At 42.8% G+C, this 27424-nt stretch overlaps 1 protein-coding gene across 1 annotated transcript in view; it reads left to right on the top strand.

The window, feature by feature from the left end:
• The window catches only part of RYR3 (ryanodine receptor 3), a 354804-nt gene that overhangs the window by 132387 nt on the left and 194993 nt on the right, over positions 1 to 27424 (top strand). Inside the window, exons 20-24 of the mRNA XM_021695474.2 lie at positions 7025 to 7217; positions 17842 to 18058; positions 23446 to 23550; positions 25521 to 25624; positions 25891 to 25974. Coding sequence (XP_021551149.1) covers positions 7025 to 7217; positions 17842 to 18058; positions 23446 to 23550; positions 25521 to 25624; positions 25891 to 25974 — 703 coding nt within the window. The remainder of the gene's footprint in view (positions 1 to 7024; positions 7218 to 17841; positions 18059 to 23445; positions 23551 to 25520; positions 25625 to 25890; positions 25975 to 27424) is intronic.

Raw genomic sequence — 27424 nt, 5'->3', positions numbered from 1 at the left:
TTCCTTGGATCTGGCATCATTCTGAATTCCCCACCCAGCACACAGGGAATATATATCTGGCAAAAGGCACTGCAGGTAAATATGCCAATGTGTGGTCCAGCTGAAGAAATAAGGTCTCTGTTAATGACTCCCACCAGGACAGCAGTGAATTTTGGACTATCTAAGGAAAGGATAATTGTTGGATGAAGAAATGAAATGGAAATGATACTCAGCTTTTACTGCAGGAGGGAGTGGAGGGTGGCAAGGGAGAGATGCTGGGAACTCATCATGACAATTTTTCTCCTTTCTTGAGATGTAAATGCCCAGGTCTGTTAACTTTAAACTTATGTGTATGCGTAAATTAAGCTACTGCCTTGAACTGATCTTTAATGTACTTATTAAAGTCAGTAGATATTAGAAGGAAATATAGTGCCCCTAACACTTTGTCACTGGAAAGAGTCAAGAAGAAACAATATAGCTTTGGAATTGTGCCTGGATTTGAATCCCAGCTCTTCTATTTACTGATTTTTTTGACATAGAAAAAAATATTTAATCTCCAGAGACTTGATTTCCTCAGATAAAATGAAAATAATGTAGGCTCTTAAGAAATTTAAATGAGGTGGGGCCCGTGGGTGGCTCGGTCGGTTAAGCATCCAACTCTTGATTTCGGCTAAGGTCATCATCTAAGGGTTGTGAGGCTGAGCCCTGCATTGGGCTCTATGCTCAGTGTGGAGTCTGTTTAAGACTCTCTCTCTTTCTCTCACCCTCGCCCTCTGCCCATCCCCCCACTCACACTCTCTCTTGTTCTCTGTCTTTAAAATAAATTTAAAAAATAAAATATTTTTAAAAAATGAATAAGTAAATAAATGAGGGTAAGGAACATGAAGTTCTTGACATATGTTAGATACCCAGTAAATATGATTTCCTTTCCCTTATTGACTGTGGAGTCCACCGTAATCATAAAGGCAATATCCAGAGTTGTGGGTACCTCACTGGAGACCATGAGAGCAGCCCCATCCTAAGGGAATACCTGAGTCCCATGCTGAATGGAAAAGGAAGTTTCAAGTGAGATCATGGGATTTCGAATGAGCTTTTTCTCCTAGTAAGGAAAAAGCAGTCTTTATAGGTCCTATTAGCCACTGAAGCCTGTGAAATCACTTTCAAGCATCAGCCTTAGAAATATCTCCCATCTTAGCACAGCCAACCTGCCCCACAGGCTCCTAAATCAGCTCGTCCACTGGGAATTTCCTTTCAGAGGACTGACTCTATTCTGGTCATGACATTACCTTCCCTCTCCTGACAAAGCATTCATGTAGCCTCTTGGGCTCAGAATTTAGCTCAGAGCCACCTATAGTGTGTTCCTGCCTGGGGCAGGGGGGTTGGGGGGGGCAGTTTAACAGGAGGAAATTAACACCTACCTTTTCCTTTAATAACTTTTTCCCTTGCAAAATTGGAATAAGCAGAAGAATTTACCATCCCAAGTGATAAGTGGTAACAGGAAATGAATGGAGCAAAATTGTATTTCCTTATTATTATGACTTCTGACTTTCTAAACTTGTAGATCATTTAGCTCTACAGTCGAATTTGTGTGAGGGTCCTTACCTGTCTCCCTGCTAAGATGAGTCCCAGGGTTCGTCTACCAAGACACTCCCTGCTGTGACTCAGACCTTTCCAGAAACCCGGCGCTATGTGGAGAGGAGCCCAAGAGTGGCTGTAGAACACCAGCATTTTTACATGTTTGGATCCTCTCTCTGTCCAGATGCCTAAGTGTTCATGTGTTCTGTTCGAGTGCCAAACTCTGCAGTGCCTGGGGGAGTGGAAATGCTGAGCATCAGTGTTTCCATTTGCCTACATTACTCATCAGAAGAGGCTAATTCCTGCAGTAATCTTCCTTGGGTTAATTTGAAGATGTGCAGCATATGATAAAGTGGGTTGTTCCTTTATCTTCAAATGCTGATTTGGAATGGCCTTTCTGAGCTTCCTGGGACCTTCAGGTAGTCCCAAGCCTCTGAGTGAGGGGCAGTTTCTTCAGACAAGGAGAGGACACAGGACTCCCCAGCCTGTTTCAGTGGGTGGTCGCTAGGATTATGGAGTTCCTATATCTTAAAAAGCAGTTGAGACAGCTTCGGCTCTATAACTACTTTTGCTTCCCTTCCTCAGAATTCCCTTCTGTTGGTTGTTCTGAAGGGTCAAGTACATTAAACATATTTGAAAGTGACTTTTTTTAAGCACTATCTTCAATAAAGGGACTTACTGATTCTAATAACGCAATACAGTGACTTTTTGAATCACTTTCTGGACTCAGCCCTCAAAGCTATGATTCTCCATATTGTTAATTTTTTCTGATATTACAAAAGACATTCCTACAATGTTTTGGCACTTTTATCTACTGTTAGCCCAGTAGTTAAAGTTTCTGGAGTTATAGAAACAAAAACAATAATAATAGTATTTATTGTGGGTTACAATGTGTCAAGCACTCTCCTAATCACTCCACATAGAATAATTCATTCAAAACCCGAAACAACTTAATGACATTATTTTCACTTGACAGATGAGGAAACGTGAGTCCACAAAAGTAAGTGACTTGCCCAAGGTCACACAGTAAGTGACAGAGCCAGTTCTCAAGCCTAGGGAGTCTGGTTGTAGAAATGCCCATTTACCGCTACACACTGTACCTCTTGAGTTATGGTATACAGGACATCAGTCATTTGTTTCATTAAAATCATAGGAATCATCATGGTACCTTACAAACAACCCTTGACAGCATCACTGTAGGCATTACTGTCCCCATTTCATAGATGTGGAAGCTGATTTTCTAATAAAATCACCTGTCAAGGTTCATGTAACACATAAAGACTTGGTGTTTGAACTTAGCCCTCCTTGACTTCACTTCTGCTCCCTGCCCCAATGACACCTCATGCCACCTGGGCTACAGGACTCTTCTGAATCATTTGGAGCCTCAAAAGCCCTCACAGCGTTAGAGATTTCTTCCTTTAGAAGAGAAGAGATTTATAAAACCCTGTACAGAAGCCATTACACAATTCCCTTATTTTCTAGTTGGAAAATCTTTACACTACTCACATTTTAAAACTAAATATACCTTATCAGATGATCTTTTACAACATGAATATTATATGAAATGGACTTTTTTATTCAAATAGACTTCCCAAGACGTTGCTCTAAGTACTCACTAAGTATGTGCTTCCTATCCAGTAATTATCAACAGTGTCCCTTTAGTTTCTAGATAATATTGGTCCCAACTCTATTTTCTGCATACGTTTTAAAAATAGGCTCAAGCCCTGATTTCACTTTGCCTATTGATGATCTTAGTGCTCCAGCAGCTGCTTCTACGTGGCACCCATTCTCTTAGAATAGAGTTTTGTAAAAGGCAGTGGCATTTACCACAAGGATATAATTGCTCATCCTGGTTGTTGTTTTCCACCGAGGGAGGAAGCCAGACAGGAGAAATTCTCCCAGCTGCCATTCCTCAGGAAGGCACTTGGCAACTACGGCATATTAAAGGCTAAATAAAGCTTGGAACTCAGCTTCTGATGGCATCAAAGCACCGCTGTAGATGAAGACTGTCGTCCCTCGTTGAGAGCGGCTCTGGAGCTTTACTGGCCGAGGCTCAGGCCGGCACGGAAGGCAACAGCGTACTCTGAGCGGGTGGCAGGAGTGGGCATTGGCATTACCATGCAACACTGTCAGTGTGTCCTAGTTTAGAGGAGTCTCAGGACAGTAGAGGACTTTCTAATTTGTATTTTTATCCAGCAAGGATCTGAATACCTTTAAAGTCTGTTGACCCACCGAGCGTTTCAGTTACTGCTTGGTGTTCCCAAGTTCACAGAAGTCCCTTGGAATTTTTTCAAATGACTACCATGATATCAGCCAGAAGTTAAATGAAAGGAAAAAGAAACATTCAAAGCAGGAAAGATGGGTTTTTAAGTGGCAACATAGGAAATACTGAGAATGACACCATTGTAGCAGGATTTGCTGAGTTTTAATATCATCCATTCCTTTCATAGCAGACTTGATTATGATAAGGAGGAAAAGATTTGGAGACCTGGGATACCTGAACTCCAAAAAAGGAACCAAGAATACTCAAATAAACTGGAAAGGTGTTGAACCTATGTGCTCTTCAAGTTTGGGCTTAGATTCCTTTGTTTTAAATGAACTTGTTCCTCGTTCTTAGTAATGACGCACGGTATAAAGTTACAACAGCCAAGTCCAAGGCCAACCCAGGCTAATGTGCGTTGCATACATGATTGTGTGTCACTGCATCATTGTGATGCAAATAGCCCAAGTTGTATGTTAGGTCCAGCTTTGTTCCCCTACCGCATCTCCTCTTCAAGCTCCCATCAATCCCTACCTTCTTGCCTTACCAACCCGTTGCCATTCGGGAGGTGTGTCATACATTCCTTTTGCATAAGCTATTCCTTCCATCTGGAATACTCTTACTTATCTAGTGGATCTTTGATCCTTTGAATCTTGTCCCATGCTCCTAGGCTGACTTGGCACCTTCTTCTTAGAAGACATTACCTTGTGTACATCTTCATTGCAATAATTGCACTGAATTGTAGTTCTTTATTTAAATGTTTATTTCCCATCAGAATATGGATTTCTTAGGGGCAAGAACTGGATCTTCCCTCCTTAACCCCCAGCCCCACACCCAGTATCTGTCACCATGTAGAGCCTCATGAATGTTTGTGGAAGGGTGGGAGGAAACACGATATGGTTTTGTCAGTTGCCCCCAATAACCAGAAGGAGGTACCTAATACTTTTTATTAAGGAGAGTAAAGCAGTTTCACTATTTTAAAACCCATCACTTTGTTTAGAAGCTACCACTAGAACAGCAGTAACCACTGGAAACATTTACGTTAAAAAGTTCTAAGCTGATAAAATTAACAAGTCAGGAAACGACAGATGTTGGCGGGGATGCAGAGAAAGGGGAACCCTCCTACACTGTTGGTGGGAATGCAAGCTGGTGCAGCCACTCTGGAAAACAGTATGGAGGTTCCTCAAAAAGTTGAAAATGGAGCTACCGTATGACCCAGCAATTGCACTACTGGGTATTTACCCCAAAGATACAAAAGTAGGGATCCGAAGGGGTACGTGCACCCCGATGTTTATAGCAGCAATGTCCACAATAGCCAAACTATGGAAAGAGCCAAGATGTCCATCGACAGATGAATGGATAAAGAAGATGTGGTATATATATATATATATATATATATATATATATATATATATACACAATGGAATATTATGCAGCCATCAAAAGGAATGAGATCTTGCCATTTGCAACGACGTGGATGGAACTGGAGGGTATTATGCTGAGCGAAATAAGTCAATCAGAGAAACACATGTATCATATGACCTCACTGATATGAGGAATTCTTAATCTCAGGAAACAAAGTGAGGGTTGCTGGAGTGGGGGGTGGGGTAGGAGGGATGGGGTGACTGGGTGATAGACACTGGGGAGGGTATGTGCTCTGGTAAGCGCTGTGAATTGTGCAAGACTGTTGAATCTCAGATCTGTACCTCTGAAACAAATAATGCAATATATGTTAAGAAAAAAAAAAGAAGAAGAAGAAGGTAGCGGGAGGGGAAGAATGAAGCGGGGGAAATCGGAGGGGTAGACGAACCATGAGAGACGATGGACTCTGAAAAACAAACAGGGTTCTAGAGGGGAGGGGGGTGGGAGGATGGGTTAGCCTGGTGGTGGGTATTGAGGAGGGCACATTCTGCATGGAGCACTGGGTGTTATGCACAAACAATGAATCATGGAACACTTCATCTAAAACTAATGATGTAATGTATGGGGATTAACATAAGAATAAAAAAAATTAAAAAAAAAAAATAAAAAGTTCTAAGCTGAGATGAAAAATGTTACATAGCATAGATATGTGTACAAAATTTGTAAACAACTCACATACCCATCATAGGGTTTTTAATTACCTTATGGCATATTAGGAAGCCATTAAAATGCAGTTTCTAATGAATATTCCACTATACAATCATTTGTGATGTGATAAGTAGAAAAAACAAGTCACAAAACATACAATATCCTAGTTTGGGTGAAGAGTGCATGTGTGTGTGTGTGTGTGTGTGTATGAAAGTAAAAGCATTTTTTATTGAGTTACATTGTTTCCTTGTTTATATTTTTCAATATGATGAACATTTGTAACGAACTTGCATTACTTCTGTAGTAAAAAAAAAAAATAGTAAGATACATTTTTATGAATTTTTTTGCCTGAAACTCCATTTTAATCCCGAACTTCTGCCTCTTCACTGCTCTCTTGCCAAGAGAATTGTAAACTTGGTAGGGGGATGGGTGAGAGAGTTATGATAATTTACTTTGAGAACTTCTCAGAAATCCTGAGTGGTGATTTTCTCATGACTTTAAGTAAGGTCAGGAAATGACAGATCATCTTATGGAAGAGATATGCGGTAATAGCAACAAAAATCACCCATACAGTATATAATGGGCGATGTGTTTCCCTGATGGTACGAACTAATAGAATTCTTTAAAACAAACAAGCAAACTGTGCTGCATGGTTTAATGGCTGGATGACCTTGCTTTTATTTACTTTGATGGCTTCTTCATCCAGGGCTAAAGTGGCCATATCTTTTAGAGGAACTGGAAGAGGGCAAGGTCTTTGGACATCTGTGAATAAACACATGCACAAACGCAGGCATGCACACATGCATGCCTTAGGACCCACACCCAGCAAAGGAATGTGTTTGTGACTTTAGACACCAAGCCAGAATCTGAGCACACGTTGAGGGGGTTGAATTCATGTCTGTTCTCAATGCTGGTAGTTTGAGAGTTTCCTCTGAGACTCCTCTTACCTCTGGCTGCCTACTCACAAGCTCAGGAAATCCTTTCTCATTGCTCACCTCACACTGGGAGAGCCAAGTTGTGTTTCAAATGCAGTAGCATATCCAGACCTCCTGTGTGCCACCATACCTCCCCACCTCCCACAGGTGGCCTGTGATTGCCTTCTCCAGAGTCCCACACACCTTCTTGTTGTTTGCTCACCAGGCCGCATACCCAGAGCCGTAGCATCCATCAACCAGCACCTCCTGAGATCAGATGACGTGGTGAGCTGTTGCCTCGACCTCGGAGTGCCCAGCATCTCCTTCCGCATCAATGGGCAGCCTGTGCAGGGGATGTTTGAGAACTTCAACACAGATGGGCTCTTCTTCCCTGTGGTGAGCTTCTCAGCAGGTGTCAAGTAAGTGACGGCTATGATTTCATGAAGAGTAGCTGTTAGTTCACCCCCCCACCACTCCTGTGAGCTGGGGAGCATAGTAGTGTTCCTCAGGACTTCCACACCATGAGTGACTTCCCCACATGACCCTCCCAAAATGATAGTGAAAGCAGAAGAGCGATCCAGAACCACTGACTCAGTAGATACTTGTTGAATACATACCTACCGCCAAGAGTTCTATAATGTCCTCATGTAGTAAGATAAATAAGATCTATGTAGAACCTTGCTTTAATAATTATATTTAAAATTACATGCTCATTATTAAAAATATGAAAGATACAGTTGTAAATAAGACCGTATCATCTATGATCTCAACATTTAATATCTGCTAATATTTTGGTGTATTTTATTCTACACATATATGGGGATTTTTTAATTGACATCACACTGTATATGAAGTTTTATGTCTTGATTATTTTTCATTCAACAATACATTAATGAACCTTTTCTTGAGTCATTATATATCCAACTAAAACAATTTTTTTTAAGATTTTATTTATTTGACAGAGAGAGACACAGCAAGAGAGGGAATATTTATAATATTTATAAACCTATACATGTAGTTGGATACAATATGTTTAAATTAAATATTATCATTGTTTGAGATTCTTTTAACAAATGGAGACCCACTATAGGAAAACCTTACTAGGGCTGCAAATCTATTCATCAGTGTTTCAAGCCAGAGAATCTTCTATCAGCCCCAAGAACTGTATTCTAGAGTTGCAAGTTTTTTGCCTGTGTTTCTCTCCACTGAGGAATTCCAGTTCTCCCATTTTAAATGTGATGTAACCTGTCGTTCTTCACTGATATCCGTAAGAAGCATGTAGAAAACAAGGAGCATCGCTGAAGGAGACACTGGAAACACAAAGAGAACTGATTGGAACAGAGACCTCTGGCAGTTGGGGGCAGGGTGGTGAACAAGCATATGCCCCATTGTACATCCTCCCCACTTTATTCCCCAGGAAGAAAGAGAATGAGTAGAAATCTAGATACAATGTAACAGCATTTGGTTAGCCACCTGTTGGCTCAGTACCTTATTTGAAGAAACAAGGTCACTTTGAGCAATCCATTCCCAGGACCATACTTCCCTGGGTAGCTAATGGCCTTGGTCACCCAGCATCACTGCCCTGCCCTTCTTCATTTGTTTTGACCACATCCCACTTTCTGGGTTTTACTTATTTTCAAAGCAAGTACCTACACCTGCTTCTCAAGTATCTCGTCTGAGAGAAGTGCTTAGCCAGAAGTCAGATCTCTGGAGAAAAGGACCTTTTTTAGTCTGCTGAATAATGGACTTTCGTAAGTCCATACAACAATCTCATATAATGATATTTTTTTTTGATGTAGTGTTCCATGATTCATTGTTTGTGTATAACACCCAGTGCTCCATGCAGTACGTGCCCTCTTTAATACCCATCACCAGGCTAATCCATCCTCCCATCCCCCTCCCCTCTAGAACCCTCAGTTTGTTTCTCAGAGTCCATAGTCTCTCATGGTTCATCTCCCCCTCTGATTTCCACCCCCTTCGTCGTTCCCTTCTGGCTATCTTCTTTTTTTTTTTTTTTTTTTAACATATAATGTATTATTTGTTTCAGAGGTACAGGTCTGTGATTCAGCAGTCTTACACAATTCACAGCGCTCACCATAGCACATACCCTCCCCAATGTCTATCACCCAGCCACCCCATCCCTCCCACTCCCCACCACTCCAGCAACCCTCAGTTTGTTTCCTGAGATTAAGAACTCCTCATATCAGTGAGGTCATATGATACATGTATTTCTCTGATTGACTTATTTCGCTCAGGATAATACCCTCCAGTTCCATCCACGCCGTTGCAAATGGCAAGATTTCATTCCTTTTGATGGCTGCATAATATTCCATTGTATATATACCCCACATCTTCTTTATCCATTCATCTGTCGATGGACATCTTGGCTCTTTCCATAGTTTGGCTATTGTGGACATTGCTGCTGTAAACATCAGGGTACATGTACCCCTTCAGATCCCTACATTTGTATCTTTGGGGTAAATACCCAGTAGTGCAATTGCTGGGTCATATGGTAGCTCCATTTTCAACTTTTTGAGGAACCTCCATACTGTTTTCCAGAGTGGCTGCACCAGCTTGCACTCCCACCAACAGTGTAGGAAGGTTCCCCTTTCTCCGCCTCCCTGCCAACATCTGTCGTTTCCTGACTTGTTAATTTTAGCCATTCTGACTGGTGTGAGGTGGTATCTCATTGAGGTTTTGATTTGGATTTCCCTGATGCCGAGTGATGTGGAGCACTTTTTCATGTGTCTGTTGGCCATTTGATGTCTTCTTTGGAAAAATGTCTGTTCATGTCTTCTGCCCATTTCTTGATTGGATCATTTGTTCTTTGGGTGTTGAGTTTGATAAGTTCTTTATAGATTTTGTATACTAGCCCTTTATCTGATCTGTCATTTGCAAATATCTTCTCCCATTCTGTCAGTTGTCTTTTGGTTTTGTTGACTGTTTCTTTTGCTATGCAAAAGCTTTTTATCTTGATGAAGTCCCAGTAGTTCATTTTTGCCCTTGCTTCCCTTGCCTTTGGCGATGTTTCATATAATGATTTTTAATCATTAACTCATCCATCCAATATCCCTCAGAGCAATGAGATAGAACTTTTTTTTTTTTTGGTGAGGACTTACTGAAATCTCTTAGCAAAGAACTGTAGCTAGCAGGTGAAGAAATAGGCGACTCAAATGTATCCACATATAGAAGATGCTTCTAGCATCTCTTGTCCAGGTTAGCAGAGCATGCAGCCTTCTCAGTGCACAGGAAAAAGAGAAGCTAAGTTCCAAGGTTAGACAACTCCTTTTTCTTGTCCATTTATAAGGCACAACTGGTGAGAGAATTTAAGAAACTGAAAAATCCAGATATGTTGACTTGAAAAGTTTATACCTTAGCTATGAGAGCTTCTTCCTTAGAACCCCTGAACATATGGTAATCTAAAACGTAGTGCCAGGGGGTTTGATGTCTCTCAAGCCTCCTCTCTATCAGGAAAACATCACCTCTGACATATTCCTGTCTTTGGTTCTCAGAACATGATATGATCTGAGGAGAGATGGAACTGAGTGCACATTTGGGAAATACATTTTAATGAAGTACATCCAAGTCTCTCACATGATATCTTTGGTCATTCCCAGTGCTGCTCCTGTGTTGGAGAATAGCCAATTAATTTATTTTTATTTGTGAGCAAATGGGATCAATATACCAGTACTTACTCTCATATCAACTGGTAATCTATGATTTAGTGCTGAAACCCAGAAGTTTCTCCCTATACTACTTTAGTTCAGTTGTACAGAAAGTTAGAGAGAGAAACCAGGATATTAATTCCAAGTTTATTAAAGTATCTTATTGAAAATAAATATGGTTAATAACACTGTTGATCAGGCGACTGAGTCCTCTGGTTGTCGGACCTGTGCCAAGTTCCACTGTGAGTGGTCAAGGTGAGGAAGGCAGAACAGAAGTGCTGAGGCCTGGGACGCCTGAGTATCTCAGTGGGTTAAGCATCCAACTCCTGATTTCGGCTCAGGTCATGATCTCAAGATTGTGAGATCCAGGCCCACATCAGGCTCCATGCTTAGCATGGAGCCTACTTAAGATTCTCTCTCTCCCTCTGCCCCTCCCCTGCAACTCGAGCCTACATGCTTGCTCTCTCTCGCTCGCTCTCTCTCTCAAAAAAAAAAAAAATTGCTGAGGCCCTCTTAAAGCAGTCCTACATGTTAAGGATGACCCTACTCTCAAAAATGTAAATTTAAAAGCTAAAAGAACAAGGCTTTATTTTTCATATACAAAATAATAATACATTTGAAAAGAAATTTTTGTTTTCACCCGATATAGTAGCATACTTGCCTGGTTTTAGTGTCTCTCCCAGCAACGTACAAGCTTATGCCTATCTAGGAAGAGAGCCTTCTCCAATCATAGAAGCATTCAGGATTGTTTCTCATATTTATTTTCAACTTCTGTGTGGCTTCTAAACTAGATTTCTCTTTTACAGCCCCATTTCCTCCTATTTAATGGTCTTTGCTGAGGTCACAGTCTTGAATTTGTGACCCCATAATTATTTTTGTAACTACAAACTATGTTGTTAATAATACCTGATTAAGATGTCCCTGCTAGCAGTCATCAAAGAGCAAAAATCTTTTTCAATTATATTTACCCCCAGTGAAGTCAAAGGCAGCATGAGTAATTACTAACAAAATCCACAAACCAATATGTACTCTCTTTTCTAACTATTATGAATGTGCCTCCTTAGTTTTCTTCTTGGTGTGGTTTGTTCGTGAATACTATACATGCAGTAGGCCCTCAGTGTAACAACCCTGTTTGGTTATAGGACAGAATTTAGGATGAGGCATGTGTACCTTGGAGACTGCCCAAAAGGTTGAGTTACTTATATGCCAGCAAACCCCTTATTAAAATATAGTCTCACCCTGCGAGGTGGCATCTTGGCATGAACTGCATGGATAACGTGACACAGAAGCCACAGCGTATAGTGAATTTGGGGTGATACTTTTTGTTTTGCAGAAAATTGATGAGTTAATTGCTGTAGTAGAATATATTTTATAGCCATAGTTAAACTCCCCATAGATCTATTTAATTGTCTCACATAACTCTTTTACCAGCCCTTTCAAATTTATAAAAACTACAATATCCAAAGGTGGTTGGTATTTGTGGTTGCTGTTTGTTTTCTGTTGGTATCTACCAGACTTGGCTAAAATTCAGGTAACCCAACAGCTTCGCTATTTCCAGCTTGCTGTGGTCAACGCTGTGGAAATTATTGCTGAGATAAATATACCTCTGTGGAGAACATGATGAGCACTGGCTGGATTGCCCTGGGCTTTCATCAGACACTGGCCAGAAAGCAGTATGAGTGTGGGAACACATCACTCAGGTTGTTCTCCCATCTTAGCAATAAGGACTGAAGATGCAATTATGAATCATGACTTAGGAGTTGAATTCAGGTCGGCTAAAGCTTGTTAATTCTTCCTCCTCTTAACCACAGCCTGTATCCTTTTCTTCTTTGGAACACCACCTTCCCCACTGTCTGGGAGAGATTCAATAGCGGAGGAGAGGAATGAGACATCCACTAAGACAGACTCAAGTGACATCACATGTTTGCTAGTAAGCTATGGATAAGGAACCCGAGTCATCCTTCTTGAGCATGACAAAGCCTTGTCTTGATTTTTACTGTATTTTTTATTCATGGGTCAGTCTTTCATATCTGAGAACTTACACTAGGTAGTCTCATCTCTTCTGCAAATTGTCAAGCCACAATGCCTAAGTCTCAAAAGATTAAGTTGCAAATGCTAGCAGGGATTTTTCAATACAATTTGCTCTGTTTTCAAAATCAGTCAAGTAAATCAAAAATTCCTCCACATATCCCCAAACTTCACTACTCCCAGGAGATTAATGAAGCTATTGCTCATCTCTGAGGTGGAGGGATCTAAGGACACAGTCACTTGCTGTAATCACTTCAGGAAGGAAAAAAAAAAAAAGAAAGAAACCTTCTTTGAGAGCTGATGGAATGTCTTAAGTTTTAGGAAGAACTCAAGAAGATGATAACAGGTACTTTAGTGGAAGAGATTAAATTGATTAATGAAATTGATTTTAAAATCCATTCATGTAGAGAAAAGGGATCAAGGATCCTTGATCCAAGGATCAAGAAGGACTAATTTTAATGAACTCAGTTCTTAAATTATCTTTTTATTTTAAATTTATCATCTGTGAGGCCTGGAGATTCTGTAGAACCCAAGGAGCAGGGAAGAATGCACCTGGAGAAGAGAGATTTACATTCTAATTGGAAAATTCTCATTTATGAGTGGGACAAAGGATTCAAATCATAAACCTTAAGTGCCAGATAACTGGATTTATTGAAAGAAGTAGACTAGGTATCTGTAACTTTGTTGTTTTTCTTGCTACCCCTTCAAATTCGTGCTCTGGGCAAGTTCTCGGGCAGCCTCTGTAACCTTTATTACTCCTTATAAGAATGAGAACAATCCTGTTGGTAACATCAAAACTCAGTAAAAACTCAGATTTGTATGCAGTTGGTGGCTATAAAAGCTCAGATTTGTATGCAGTTGATGTGTGAGGCCTTCCCCATTGGGCTTGCAACCAGAGGCCGGGCTCCTCCAGGGTCAACCAGCTCTGTCTCCGACCCCCTGCTGAGCCCAGGGGGAGCTGCCTGGGTGGTGCGGGGGAGGGGCACAGCCTGTGGTGGTGGGAGTTGGTGCAGCTGTGGCTGGCAGCACACCTTTGTGTAATGACGTGTAGCAGCTTTCTCTTCTGGGGCCCTAGTGTAGTTTCCGTGGAGCCTTAGGCCGGGAGCATCTCCCTGCAGTTCTTTCCACACACGCTTTACCACCTGTGCTGGCCGCTCCGTTCTGGCTGACCCCCAGCCCTACTCTGTATTGCCCTCCCCCCCGCCCCACTGTGCGCGCAGGCCTCCCACTTCCCCCAGTCCCCGGGGTTCTGGTCTCTGCGCAGTCCTTTGCCTCTCTGGGCATAATTCCTTTCAAGATGGCTGACACGCGGCTCACTCGTGGAGTCTATCTGGCCTTCCAGGAACATAGTCCTTGGCCCCACCCTGAGCAGAAGGGCAGCTCTTTCCCTTGAGGTCTTCTGTGTCCCTCTGTCTCCTTCTCTCCCTCTCTCTCTCTGTTCTGTCACCAGGCAAACACGTCTCTCACTAAATTCCAGGGGACACTTGCAAGCTTCTCAGTGGTTCTTAAGCACTAGCATTTGACTTCAGATAGGAGAGCACTCCCTTCCCTTTCTCCCTGACAGTTCCCTCCAAATGACTTATTTTCCTTTCATTGGCTTCATCATCTTATGCAGCATCCCACTTCAGGGTGTGCACAGATTAGCATCCTCTGAATTATCTGCCTGTGGGACCTCTGCTGAAACTCTAAGACAGAGGGGGAATCCCATTTTAATGTCTTCAAATAATTAAAGTGAGTTTCAGGTGTTTCTTTAGATTATTTTCTTCAAGCCTGTCTTTATTGCTAGCTATTTCCTTTGACCTGGTCAGTCTGGATCTCCCAGAGAGAGTTCTGAGGAGGACCACCAATATTAGTTGTGGTTTGTTGGAGCCCTTCCCAGAGACTCTGGGCAGCGAGGGAAGGAGCCACAGACAGTAGGGGTACCTGGCCCCAGCTCTTGTCCAATCCCACCTGCCGGGGGGCAGAAGGCAGACCTTCTGTCTGGCAGGACCCTTTTTTCCGTCCACTGAAGCACAGCGTAATGACGTTTGGAGACAAATGCTTCAGTGAGCAGTAAACACTGATTTCTGGTTATGTAAATTTTTCATTGTACAGTTTTTGTGGCCATTAGAGGAAATGAGATGAAGATTTATAACCAAATTATTCTCTTTTTAATAACTGAATATAAAAACAGAAATCGTGATTTTCCCTATGTGCTGTGTGGAACTCCACCTTTCTTGATTTGCTCTCTATCCAGAAGATGACAGCAGATGTTAAAATGTAAGAGAAACTTTAAAACGAAACAGAACTGGCAAGACAGCTCATGAATAATTAAGTCCAGCTAGAAGACCTCGTAGGAAATGATTTACTTGTTCTTAGAATCTGTACACTAGTGAGTAACAAAGAATACACTTGCTGTACGAGCTCCTGGGCATTCAGCTTCTCACAGAAAGGATGCTCAAGGAGAAGAGAGAGGCAAAAAAAAAAAAAGAAAAAAGTCCCACACTCTTCTTTTGCTCAAAAAGATCTAGTTCTATCCCACAATTTCAGCATGTCAGTAACACAATCTGCTATGTTGCAGTTGAATTGGGAACTTCTCAACCAATAATTTCAAGGCTTAGTCATTATTTCCTGAAGGTTCACTAAATTAGTAACATTGAAGGCTAATGACTCAATTTTGTTTTAATGTCATTGTGCATATTCTTAATACACATATATCTCGCCCCATTATGTAACATTTAATGTAGGACCATTCAGAAGGGACTATTGTGGTTCTAATTCTATATCATTGTTTAGTACTTTATTTTTTTATTTTTTTAAGATTTTATTTATTTATTCATGAGAGACAGAGAGAGAGAGGCAGAGGGAGAAGCAGGCTCCCAAGGAGCAGGGAGCCCGATGCGGGACTCGATCCCAGGACCCTGGGATCATGACCTGAGCCGAAGGCAGACGCTTAACCATCTGAGCCACCCAGGTGCCCCATTGTTTAGTACTTTAAAATGGGAAAGTGGGGGGTTTCATATGATTTCTATAATTAATTTGGATAAAGAATTTGTATTGGGTAGAAAAAAAAAACCCTTAATATCTCCCACTTGGAGAGAGTTTTATTTTCCGGTTTCATAATTAGGCCACTTCTGCAATCACAATTACTCAGCCAACACTGAGCCTCTCTTGTAAGGTTGCTCTACCAGAACATTCGAGCGAAAGTAAGTGAGGCCTGGTGGAGAGTCTTGCTGTGAGAGCTTTGCTAGGTCATAACCCTTCCTCCACATACCTCATCCCCCCGCACCCACGTGCCCACTCCAGCCCCCTCCATCAGCGGTTCCTAACAATCCTTACTCCAAAACAAAACTGGGATCTGTCTGTTGTTTTCCATCTTGTCCATCATCACATTGGTTCAGACTGTCCTCCTCTCCCACTGTGACTAGTTTGGTGTCAGGTGCCTCCAAATACCGGCTAATTGGTCTGCTGCTCTGTTAACATAGAGCAGCGAGAAGAATCTTGCATTTCTTCTCCTTAACGTCTTTCCAAAACTTCCCACCTGGAATACAATCTCCTCTTCTTGCCATGGCTCACAGACCCTACCTGATCTCACACTGCACCCCCCCCCACCTCCTCTCCTGCCCCTTGGGCTCTCCACCCAAGCTCTTCCCTGCCTCGGGGCCTTGGCACATATTGTTCCTCTCTGCTTGGAATGCTCCTCTTCCAGATTTTAGACTCCTTAGCTCCTCTTTATCCCACAGGGTTAGTTCACATCTCCTCCTCAGAGAGGCCTTCCTGCACTCCAATCTAAGAGCCACCCTCTTTCCGGAGTTATTCCACATTGCCCTCTTTGTTCCTTCCTCGATATCTCCCCATCAGTAATTAGGACTGTTTTTCTAGTTGGATGCCTGCTCTGTGACTCCAGGGACACTGTAGTCTTTGTTCATTGCCGAGTCTTCAGTGCAGAGAACAGCACGTCATATGGGTTCAGTAACTCGTTGTTCAGCAGAGGGAGGAGGGTGAGAGTGTTGAGAGCAGATGCTACGTGTATGTATTGATTTTTCCTGTGGGAAATGAGTGTTGACCCTGCAAGGCTACATATCTTTTTGTGTTTTAATGACTTAAAACCATGGTCATATTTCCTCATCGGATTAATGTGGTTGCTGTTGATTTACAAAAGCTCTATTTCTTGTTACAAACCTGGGAGAATATGAAGTGTCATTTTGAAATGCTTCACTTGTCGTCCTCTCTTCCTTGCAAGGAGAGCTTTGGGGTGTAACTATACCCGTAACCGAACCTATATATGTGAGGCTGAAATTCAGCCAGAATGCTGAATTCACATATTGAAAGACTTCAGTACACTGGAAATCGGTGCCTGCCATTCCTATGAACCCCCAGGTGTCTTTCCCCCTTCCTGGGAGGTCTCTCGGCAGGCACTGCTGGAGTGGACCAGAGTGTCAGGTCTGGATGCCGGCAGGGTGGTGGTGCCCCTGGGAAAGGCAGTAAAGGCACTGGCACCCCAGTGGGCAGACACTTGATGCCCATTTGGCTTCCTAAGGCTATGGCCTCGTGCTCATGCTTCTTCAGAGTCGCCCTCGTATGGCTGCTTTGGGAAACTGCAGCCTCTGCAGTGTTAGCACTTCAAGTAATGGCACCTGGCATATATACCATTTGTGTTTTTAGATTTTATTTATTTGCGAGACAGAGAATGAGAGACAGAGAGCATGAGAGGGAGGAGGGTCAGAGGGAGAAGAAGACTCCCTGCTGAGCAGGGAGCCCGAAGTGGGACTCGATCCCGGAACTCCAGGATCATGACCTGAGCCGAAGGCAGTCGCTTAACCAACTGAGCCACCCAGGCGCCCGACCATTTGTGTTTAATATGCTGGGATTTCTTCATCTTTTGCCTGCTTCTGAAGGTTACAATTTCCTATTTCCCCCAGAGAGTTATGCCACGTTTTCTTTAATTAATATGTGAGTAATGTCCCTCAAGTAGAAAGACTTGAAGTCCCCATGCTGTACTTTCAGTATGGTCTGTTTGGAGAATAGTATCATCATCACTGTTATCTTTTGAGTACTCGAGTAATAATATCTGGAATAATGACTTGTCTACTAGAGTAAGGAAAAACATGATTTTTAAAGTCTAGTGATATTTCTGTATAAGTGAACTTTTAAGAACTTAGCTGACACGGGTCGACTGAGGATCCTGCACTGACCACTCTCTCTACTGCTTTATTGCGTACTTTCGGATGTTCGCTGTACTGGACCCAAATTCAGGCGCTTCCCAACAAAACAATTTGGGGGCGGGGGGCCTTATCTTGAATTTTTTACGTACTTGGGCTGGGATTTCTTTTTTTAACCTCTCTCTTCCTGGTCTCTCCAAATGTTACAGAGTGCGTTTCCTGATGGGTGGACGTCATGGAGAATTTAAGTTCCTGCCTCCCTCTGGCTATGCCCCTTGCTATGAAGCCTTACTTCCAAAAGAAAAGATGAGATTGGAGCCTGTGAAAGAATATAAACGTGACGCTGAAGGCGTTAGAGATCTGCTGGGTACCACCCAGTCCCTCTCCCAAGCCTCTTTCATCCCATACCCCATAGACACCAGTCAGGTAGGTTCCTGCTGCCAGCAGGAGTAGATGAAGTGATAGGGCTAAATCCTTCTCTCTGTGTTGTCTCTGAACCATTCCTGTCGTCCATTCTGTATTATTGTCATGTCATGCGAACAACTGTCGTTCTTCGTGTTTCCACCATATGTGTAGATTGAGCTCTTTAAGGATTTCTCAGAGAACAAGTGATCACTTGCTACAGGCAAGACTCTGTGAGGTGCAGGCACAGATAGGCAGTACTCTCTGGGAATTTGCAACCACACTGAAGAGGTAAAAAGCAAATGTATTATTATTTTTTTCAATCTGAGTGTAATGCAAAATGAACTGTAGCACAAATAAGTGCTGGAGACACCTGTTAGGCTAGAATATTTCTAGAAGTCTAGTTAGGATAGACTTCAACCAGAGCCTTTAATAAGCCTAAATGAGGAGGGGCATCCAGGGTTGAAGTAACAGGAATATGGTAAGTAAAGGTGTAGAAGTAGAAACACAAAGTATGGACAGGTGGATAACCACCCTATGATCCAGCAATCTCACTACTAGGTATTTACCCAAAGAATACAGATACACTAATTCAAAGGAATACACGCATCCCGATGTTTATAGCAGCATTATCTATAATAGCCAAATTATGGAAACAGCCCAAGTGCCCATCGATTGATGGATAAAGAAGAGGTGGTGTGTGTGTGTAATGGAATATTACTCAGCCCTAAAGAAGAATGGAATCTTGCCATTTGCAACAACATGGATGGAGCTAGAGTGTATTATGCTAAGCAAAATAAGTCAGAGAATGATAAATACCATATGATCTCACTCATATGTAGAATTTAAGAAACAAAACAAATGAGCAAAGGGGGAAGAAAAGAGAGGCAAACCAGGAAAAAGACCCTTAACTATAGAGAACAAACTGATGGTGACCAGAAGGGAGGTAGGTGGGGGGATGGGGGAAACAGGTGATGGGGATGAAGAGTACACTTACCATGATGAGCACTGAGCAATGTATAGAATTGTTGAATCACTATATTGTACACCTGAAACTAATATAACACTGTTTGTTAACTAACTGGAATTTAAATAAAAACTTAAAAAAAGGTAGGGACAGATCATAATAAAATATTCTCCTGTGACTGGATGCTCAGAGAAGAGGGAGTGTGTAGGAGAAGAGCTGGAAATAAAACTGAAAGAAATGGGATAGTGCATATGAGGGGAAAGTGCTGATAAAGGGCCATTTCTTTCCCTTTCCAGGGTCTCTGTTTTGGAAGAGACACACTCACATGCTTATGACAAGGGACATAAACAACAGTTTCCAGTATTTCCTCCACACCATTGCTATTCGAGTCACTATTCTAAACATTAGAGAAAATCATTGACAAGGAGACTTGTCTCTGAAGCACATCGGGTTAATAGTTTGTAGGAATATAGCTCTCTTGACCTATAGAAAGTCTCCAGCATGTTACTTCCCCATAATATTCACGTGACCCTATTACATTCAGCTGTGTGTGCATGTTCCCGAATTTGCTTCGTACCTTCCTCAGCTCATTATTGTGAACTCGCTTAGAATGGAAAGAGCAGCATTTCCCTGCCTGCCTCACAGAGCCTGGTGTAGCACCTTGAAAGTAGTTGGCATTAAGAAGGTTGACAGGAAACTGGGGAGGAGTTGGTGAGCCAAAGATGATCCTGGGAATTGGATCCTCTGGTTCCCGTGTATCCTACACATGAAGCTTGAGGCCCAAAGAACTAAACTAGCTTTCACATGGACACAAGGCCCCAGCACACAAGTGAGGGGAGAGCATGAGCATGATACCTACTTCTCCTCACCAATCCTCACTGAATCATCAGAAACGAGTGTTAGGAAAGGCCTCCTGGAAGAAGTGGGCCTCAAGAGAATGAGGGGAAGTTTTGATGAGGGAGGAAGGGAGGGCTTGACCAAAGAGTGGGAAGAACGTCTACACATGCAGAACTGAAGATTTGAAAATCGAAGATCACAGATAAATCAGCAAGCCAGGTCCAGACCCATAGTTGAATCTGTATGGACCCTGGAACTAGGGAGATGTTCCCAGGGAATCAAATAATAGGCAAGTTCTTGTCGGAAAGGTGCAATTTATTATCTTGAACGAGGCCTTATAATTTTTTAGGATCTACCATTCTGTGAAATTATTATCAAAGGAGAAGTTACATATGTAGAGAGTCAACTCCATCCTCCCTGGGGCATAGTAACCAGTTTGCGGGCAAAGTACTGCTGACTGGAGCCCTGTCCTGGGTACTGCCAGTACCCAGGGCTTAAAGCGCCCCAGGCCCTGGCTGAGCGCTGGGAAGAAGGAGCCCAGCTCCGGGCAGCCCAGCCCTAGACACCGTAAGGCAGTTAGCAAGCCAGTGTTACTCTGCCCCAGGTAGTCACCAAATGAGGTCACTGAAATTACGACTTAGGGTTCTTTGTGGCGGCCTTTTTCCACATTGTCTCCTTTTATTGAAGCATGTGGTTCTTCCCACATGCAAATCCCCTTCCATTCTGTGATCACCTAAGGAGCACTTAGTTTAAAAATTATCTTGGTTTACCAATAAAACCCAAATATAGTTGTAATTTGTTCGCTAATAATTTTTCCCATTTTACTCTTTATTGAAACGTCATGCCATTTATTAACTTTGACTCTTTGATGATTAGATTAAGTTGATTTTTTTTAAATGTCTTTCACTGAAAGGCAGATAATGACTATACACATAGGTTAAATATGTTATTGCTGTTTTTCTCCATGATCTCCTTATATACGTCACTGACTTGATACACATTATTTTACTAAAAAAATTTTTTCTCCCAGAGCTACCCCCCTCAAAAAAAAAAAATCAGGATTTTTGTATTAGTGGAAACACTAATAACCTTTGTAATAGAGTGAGGATTGCAAGGGACCAGGCAGGTGATGCAGAAATGAAGTAGGTCAAGTGCACAGGCCCTCCGGCTGATAATTGCGGGGCAAAAGCGTGAGTCCAATGTTAGTGATCTTCCAAGGGATCAAAACAAACTAGAAATCTGGATTTTTATAGGAAATCTTCCGTTTCTTTTTATTTTATTTTATTTTTTTTATTATGTTATGTCACCATATAATACATCATTAGTTTTTGATGTAGTGTTCCACGATTCATTGTTTTTATATAACACCCAGTGCTCCATGCAGTATGTGCCCTCCTTAATACCCATCACCGGGCTAACCCATCCCCCCCCACTCCCCTCTAAAACCCTGTTTGTTTCTCAGACTCCATAGTTTCTCATGGTTCATCTCTCCCTCCGATTTCGTCCCCTTCATTTTTCCCTTCCTTCTCCTAATGTCCTCCATGCTATTCCTTATGTTCCACAAATAAGTGAAACCATATGATAATTGACTTTCTCTGCTTGACTTATTTCACTTAGCATAATCTCCTCCAGTCCCATCCATGTTGATGCAAAAGTTGAGTATTCATCTTTTCTGATGGCTGAGTAATATTCCATTGTATATATGGACCACATCTTTATCTATTCATCTCCTGTTTCTTAAAAGTTGCCAAGGGATAAACATGAGAAGAAGAAGAATTATTATTATTGTAGTCACAGTAGTACTAAATTTTTAAAAATCAGAGGAAGGGAAGGAGGAACAACTTGGGCCCCCAGGGTGTGACCTCTATGGAGAGATACAAGCAAAGTGCCAGGAAAACTCAGAGAAACTCTCCCTAGAGGTAATTGGGGAAGACTTCCCAAAGGGAAGTTGAGCTAAATTTGAGCTAAATTTAGAAGGATGGCTACTAAGGGTGTTTGGATTAAAATCAGAGCTGGACAGCAGTTAAAGCAGTGAAAACAGATCTTACTTAGGAGCTAAGTAAATAGAGGAAAAGGAACTCCAGTGTAGAGCCACGCTTGGTTCTGAGTGCAATAAGAACAAGTGGGGATTTAGAGCCAAGGAGAGCAAGTTGGGGAGAGTCAGTGGAAGGGAAATTACTAAGAGAAGCCTCAGGGGTTGGGATGGATTCTTGCTAAATTGATCTCACAGGATTCTATCTGAAGGCAGGACAGAGCGATCTGATATCACCTGGGGGATGGTGAGGGGAGGAGGAAATCTGATCAGACACAGAGGTGGGGGGAGGGGGTGATCAGCTATCAGGGGAGGTGGATTCTCGCCAAACTGATTTAGCAGGATCCTTTCTACAACTGGGGTCTTGAGAACAAGGCCCAAGAATAGAGCCTAGCTGGAAAACTAGGGTTCCCATCTAGACTAGAAAACTAGGATTCTAGAGGTTCCCGTCTAGAGTCTGGTCCAGGAGAGTGTCCTTGTGTGTGTCCTTGTCATCTGCTATGTGGCATAGAGGGGTGTGTGTGTGTGTGTGTGTACATATTATGTGTGTTGTGGGGGGATTAATAAGGGTAAAGTTTGCAAGTGCAAGGACACAGAACTGTGAAACAGTGTGACCTTTGGTGAGAATTTCAAGAAGTTTGGCGGGAATGTGTTGGGGAGGACCACAGTGGAAGAACTGAAGGAGGACACTGTATACTTGGTTAACAAACACATCTAGTTTGTGTCTCAGGAGTTCAAGGAACACTTGGAGACACCCAGGAGGTGAATGCTGTGACATGCTTTTGTTGTTGTAGACTCATCACTCTGGCCACAGTGTGGAGGGTAGATTGGTGGGCAGTTGAGGAGACCAACTGTGAGGCTCTTACAATGGTCCAAGGAGAAAAGGTTTAGTAGATTAGAGGAGGGGGGCCTTCAGAAAGATGCTTCAAAAATGAACATGATCAATTGCGTGACTGATTTGATGGCGGTGTGGGAGAGGGCAAGTCATGCCGAGAGGGAAGACACTTGGATTGATTTCCAGGCTTGAAGCAATGGTGGGCCATTCAACAAAAAGAGAGAAGAAAAACAGGAAGAGAAAAGGTTTTGAAGGAAAGACATGAATTCGGTTTTGAATAGCATGTTGGGTTTACTTTGGTGGGAAAATCTTGTGGACAGTTGGAACTGTAGGTCTGAACTTCGGGAGAGACCATGGCTAGAGACACACAGACTTGAGAGTGACCGTCTATGGCTAGGTGAGATCTCCCAAGGAGAGAGCATGGACAGAGGGGAGGGGAGGCCCAGGGAAGCATTCACATGGGAAGAACATAGAACACAAATATCTACAAGGAAGACTGAGAAAGGATGGGCAAAGAGGAAGCCCAGAGAGGAAGGAATCTCTGGAAGCATCTGGGTTAAACAGGGTGGGTTGCAACAGTATAGTCCTTCTGGGGAAAAAGGAACCTCTGGGAGCAGCCTCTGCTGGGATACGTGTAGTGAGTTCAACTGTGGCACCTTATCCACATACATTTTGATGATCGATTTCAATATGTTTAGTTCTTTTACTGTTGACTTCACACTTGTTCCTTTTCCTTTTAGGTTGTTTTGCCCCCTCACCTAGAAAAGATCCGAGACAGACTGGCTGAAAACATTCACGAGCTTTGGGGAATGAATAAAATAGAGCTTGGCTGGACTTTTGGCAAGGTCTGTGTTCCAGTGGCCAGGCTGGGGCAGAGGGCTGGATGGCCTTGTTACCTGGGAGGGTTCTTGAAAGACTCAAATGAGGGAGGGAACCACATGAGCCAAAACTCATTCCTTCTTACTGCCCCCTGTGTAGCTGATGCTCTAAGCCTTGCTCAGTTGTCTGTCTGAGTGCGGTCGAGGGTGCTGGGGAGGCCAGCTCTGCACCGACAGAAGTGGGGGTTTACCTCCCTTCTTACTCGGAAAGGGCTTCCTCTATCAGGGGAATATTGAGCACAGTCGTTTCCCAGGACCTCCTTCAGAACTCTCATTATTCCTTTCCCCTTCAGAAAAAGCTGTCCTCTCTTCATGAGAGGCAAAAAACAAAAAACAAAAAAACGGCTGATTCATTGTTTTGGATCAGAATTTGTTTGATATGGTTTTCAGATGATCACTAAGATTAATAGACACTCAGAGGAGGTTACAGAATCTCTTGCACTAGAAAGCATTTTTCAAAGAGGATGTAAATTGATTTTGTTCTGTGATTTGTGTAAGGTCATGTCTGAAGGCACAAGGATAAGTGAGTTGTGGAGCTTCCTATGACCCTGACACCCTCAAATTACGCACATTCCAGCTTCGTTACTGAAAGGGTCCCTGCTCTCTAACACTTACATACTGATAAAGCTACCATAAAGGATTCACCTTCTATATGACCACCTCTCTGCTGTATGCTTTTATAACACCACAGACCTCTCCTTGGGAGAGCTACTCACAATTGCAATATTATATATATTTCTATGATTATTTTATTACTGCTCTCTACCCCATTAGACTATATTCTTTATGGGCCTGGGGCTATCCCGGCTCACCATTGAACTCCTAATGTCTAACTCAGTACCTACCACATAGGAGACACTTGACAAAGGTTTGCTGAATGAATGCATTAATTAATGTCTAGATCTGTACTGTCCAATACAAGAGTCATGAGCCACAGGCGACTATGGAGCACTTGAAATGTGACTAGTCTGAATTGAAATGCCCTATAATTCTAAAATGCACTGGATTTCAAAGACTGGCTATGAAAAATTAATATAGAATGTCTGAAATGATTTCTTAGACTAATGGCTTGTTAAAATGATAATATTTTTAGATATTGGGTTAAATGAAATATATTATTAAGGTGAACTTGACCTGTTTATCTTTGCTCTTCTCATGTGGCTATTCGAAAATTTGAAATTACAAATGTGGTTCACATTTGTGGCTGACTTTATATTTCTGTCGGACAGTGCTGTCTACTGGACAGATTCTATAGTCCTTTATGTTCTGAAGAATGCTACGGTGCAGGGGGCATTTTGGTTCCATGAATTTGGGACTGGCAGAAACATGGCTACCATGTATAAAATTGTTTCTCTGCGAGAGTATGTTCTGAATGCAGACACTTGAATAGAAACAAATCCACAGGATCGTATGTTTTCACTCATATGTGGAATATAAGAAACAGCTCAGAGAATCATAGGGGAAAGGAGGGAAAACTGAATGGGAAGAAATCAGAGAGGGAGACAAACCATGAGAGACTCTTGACTCTGGGAAACAAACTGAGGGTTGCGGAAAGGGAGATGGGTGGGGGGATGGGGTAATGGGGGGTTGGGTATTGAGGGCACGTGATATGATAAGCACCGGGGTTATACGCAACTGATGAATCATTGAACACTACATCTGAAAATAATGATGTACCATATATTGGCTAATTGAATTTAAATTAAAAAATTTAAAAAAAATAAACATCCACAGAGCACAAACCACTGGCAACTCAGGGACTGTGTGTATCATTGACTAGAGAGGAGATTGTCTATTTGACTATCAGCAAATAACTGTCTTTGTCTTGCCTGATATGGATTGCCTGGGCCATCTTTCGAAGCATGTCCTTTTCTGTTTTCCAGGGCAGTGCCTATTGTCAAAACTCAAATTGTATTTTTCCTTATGTTGTCACCTAGATACGGGACGACAATAAAAGACAACACCCCTGTCTTGTGGAGTTTTCAAAGCTGCCTGAAACTGAGAAGAATTATAACCTACAAATGTCAACTGAAACCTTAAAGTAAGTGTTTAATTGAATTGAATGTGGACTAAACCGTGAGCAGGTGATTTAATGCCTCATAACCATATTGCGAAGGTATGTCTCTTGCCTTGAAAACATGATGCATTCTGATAAACGAGCGGAAATGGTGATTATTCATGCCACAGGAGGATTTAGCATAGTAAGGAACACATCCACCATTGTTATTGATCAACTCAGATGCAGGTGAGGGTTCTTGCTGCCCTGCATCAAGCAGACCCTTGTCCTCTCCCTCTGTTACATTATAGAACCCTCCTGGCCCTGGGGTGCCACATTGCTCATGTGAATCCAGCTGCTGAGGAGGATCTCAAGAAGGTCAAATTGCCCAAAAAGTAAGTGATTTTTTTTTAATGACCGAAGACTTGCATGCTTCAGTCTGAATTTTTTAACTGGGCGGATGGGAGGCCCGTGCGCAAAGGCAGGTGATGGCCCCAGATGCTTGCTAGCACCCGTTGAGGACGCCTCTTCCAGTTTTTCGACTGCACTGTAAATTCCAGGCAGAAGTCTGCCAAAGTACAAGTGTTTCCAGGCTTTCCCTCTTTTCCCTCCTTCGGCGAGAACCTACATCGCTATCGTTAGTTCTAAGCCTGGAGATGTGGCTCTCAGAGGGGCACACAGCCTTTGGCCTGTAAGAACACCAGTTGGCCACAGGGGCTTGGGAATGGTTGGTAGCCACCACAAAGATTCACTCCTCTGGCATTGGGCCAGCCTGATAAGTCCTTTGTGGAAACAGTTGTCTCTGCCAAGATTGAATTCGGCCCCTAAATCTGCCTGTGTCCTACTCTCCCTCTCACTTGTACAATCACAGAGAGGCACCCATTCTTACACACTCGGATGTGGGCTCCCTGGCACCTCCACTGGCTCGCTCGCTTGCTCGCCCTCCATGCACACGCAGGTGTCGTAATTACTTCTGAGCCACGGTGGCACCAGCTTTAATCAAATGTTTCTCTTCCCCTTCTTCCCTGTGACACTCCCAAGCTGCCAGGTGCCACTCACAGAGGCAACTCCAGATGCTGAGAGCAGCACATCTGCGAGGCAGAAGCTGGAGGGGTAACTTGCTGATCAGGCTGCTGGGGTCAGTGCTCAACAGTCAGCCCATGTTGACTCTGCCCAGGATCCGGCATCCCACGAAGGTGGATGATGGGCAGTATTTAATGCCTGTAGCAGCCCCTGCATCTTATGCTGCTCGGCAGTTCCTACGTAGACAGAGCTCTGGTCTACAAGTCAGCAACATTCGAGTTCTGGCTCTGATGTGGGCACTCAGTGGCCCCAGGGCTGTGGGTGCCTCCAGACTCCCGTTCCCACATAGCGACGATCAGCTACTTTCCTGCGAGTCCCTCTGCAGCGTGCCCCGGCCCTCTCCATTCATGCAGTGTATCTACCCGGGCTCATACTCAGCCTTTTCCCATCGTCACATGAGCTATCAAATTACCTACCAAATTACAGACATTTGAGGCTGTGGTTCCTGGATTGAAGAGCATACCATGAAGGTCACTCCAGCTCACAAATCCTTGGAGGTCATGATTTTCTTTCTTAAGTCCCAAAGTAAAGGTTTAACTTTCTGAGATTGAGTAATCATTCTCCACTGATTTATAAGAAATCTTTTGGCTCAAGTTCTTGTCCTTGCCAATCTGGTTATAACCTTTGCTGTTGTGGGAGTTGAAGGGGCTGTACGTAACACTGCAGCACACTGAATGTGCCCCTCGTTGGTCAGGCACACCAGTAGGTTTCTTCGAAATGAGGCTGAATTGCTCTGACCATCCACTTTCTGCAACAGTCTGT

The sequence above is a fragment of the Neomonachus schauinslandi genome, chromosome 9 (genome assembly GCF_002201575.2).
Source record: "Neomonachus schauinslandi chromosome 9, ASM220157v2, whole genome shotgun sequence".
Taxonomy (NCBI): domain Eukaryota; kingdom Metazoa; phylum Chordata; class Mammalia; order Carnivora; family Phocidae; genus Neomonachus; species Neomonachus schauinslandi.
Note: the sequence above shows the minus strand (reverse complement) of the source record. Positions and strands in the feature narration are given on the sequence as shown.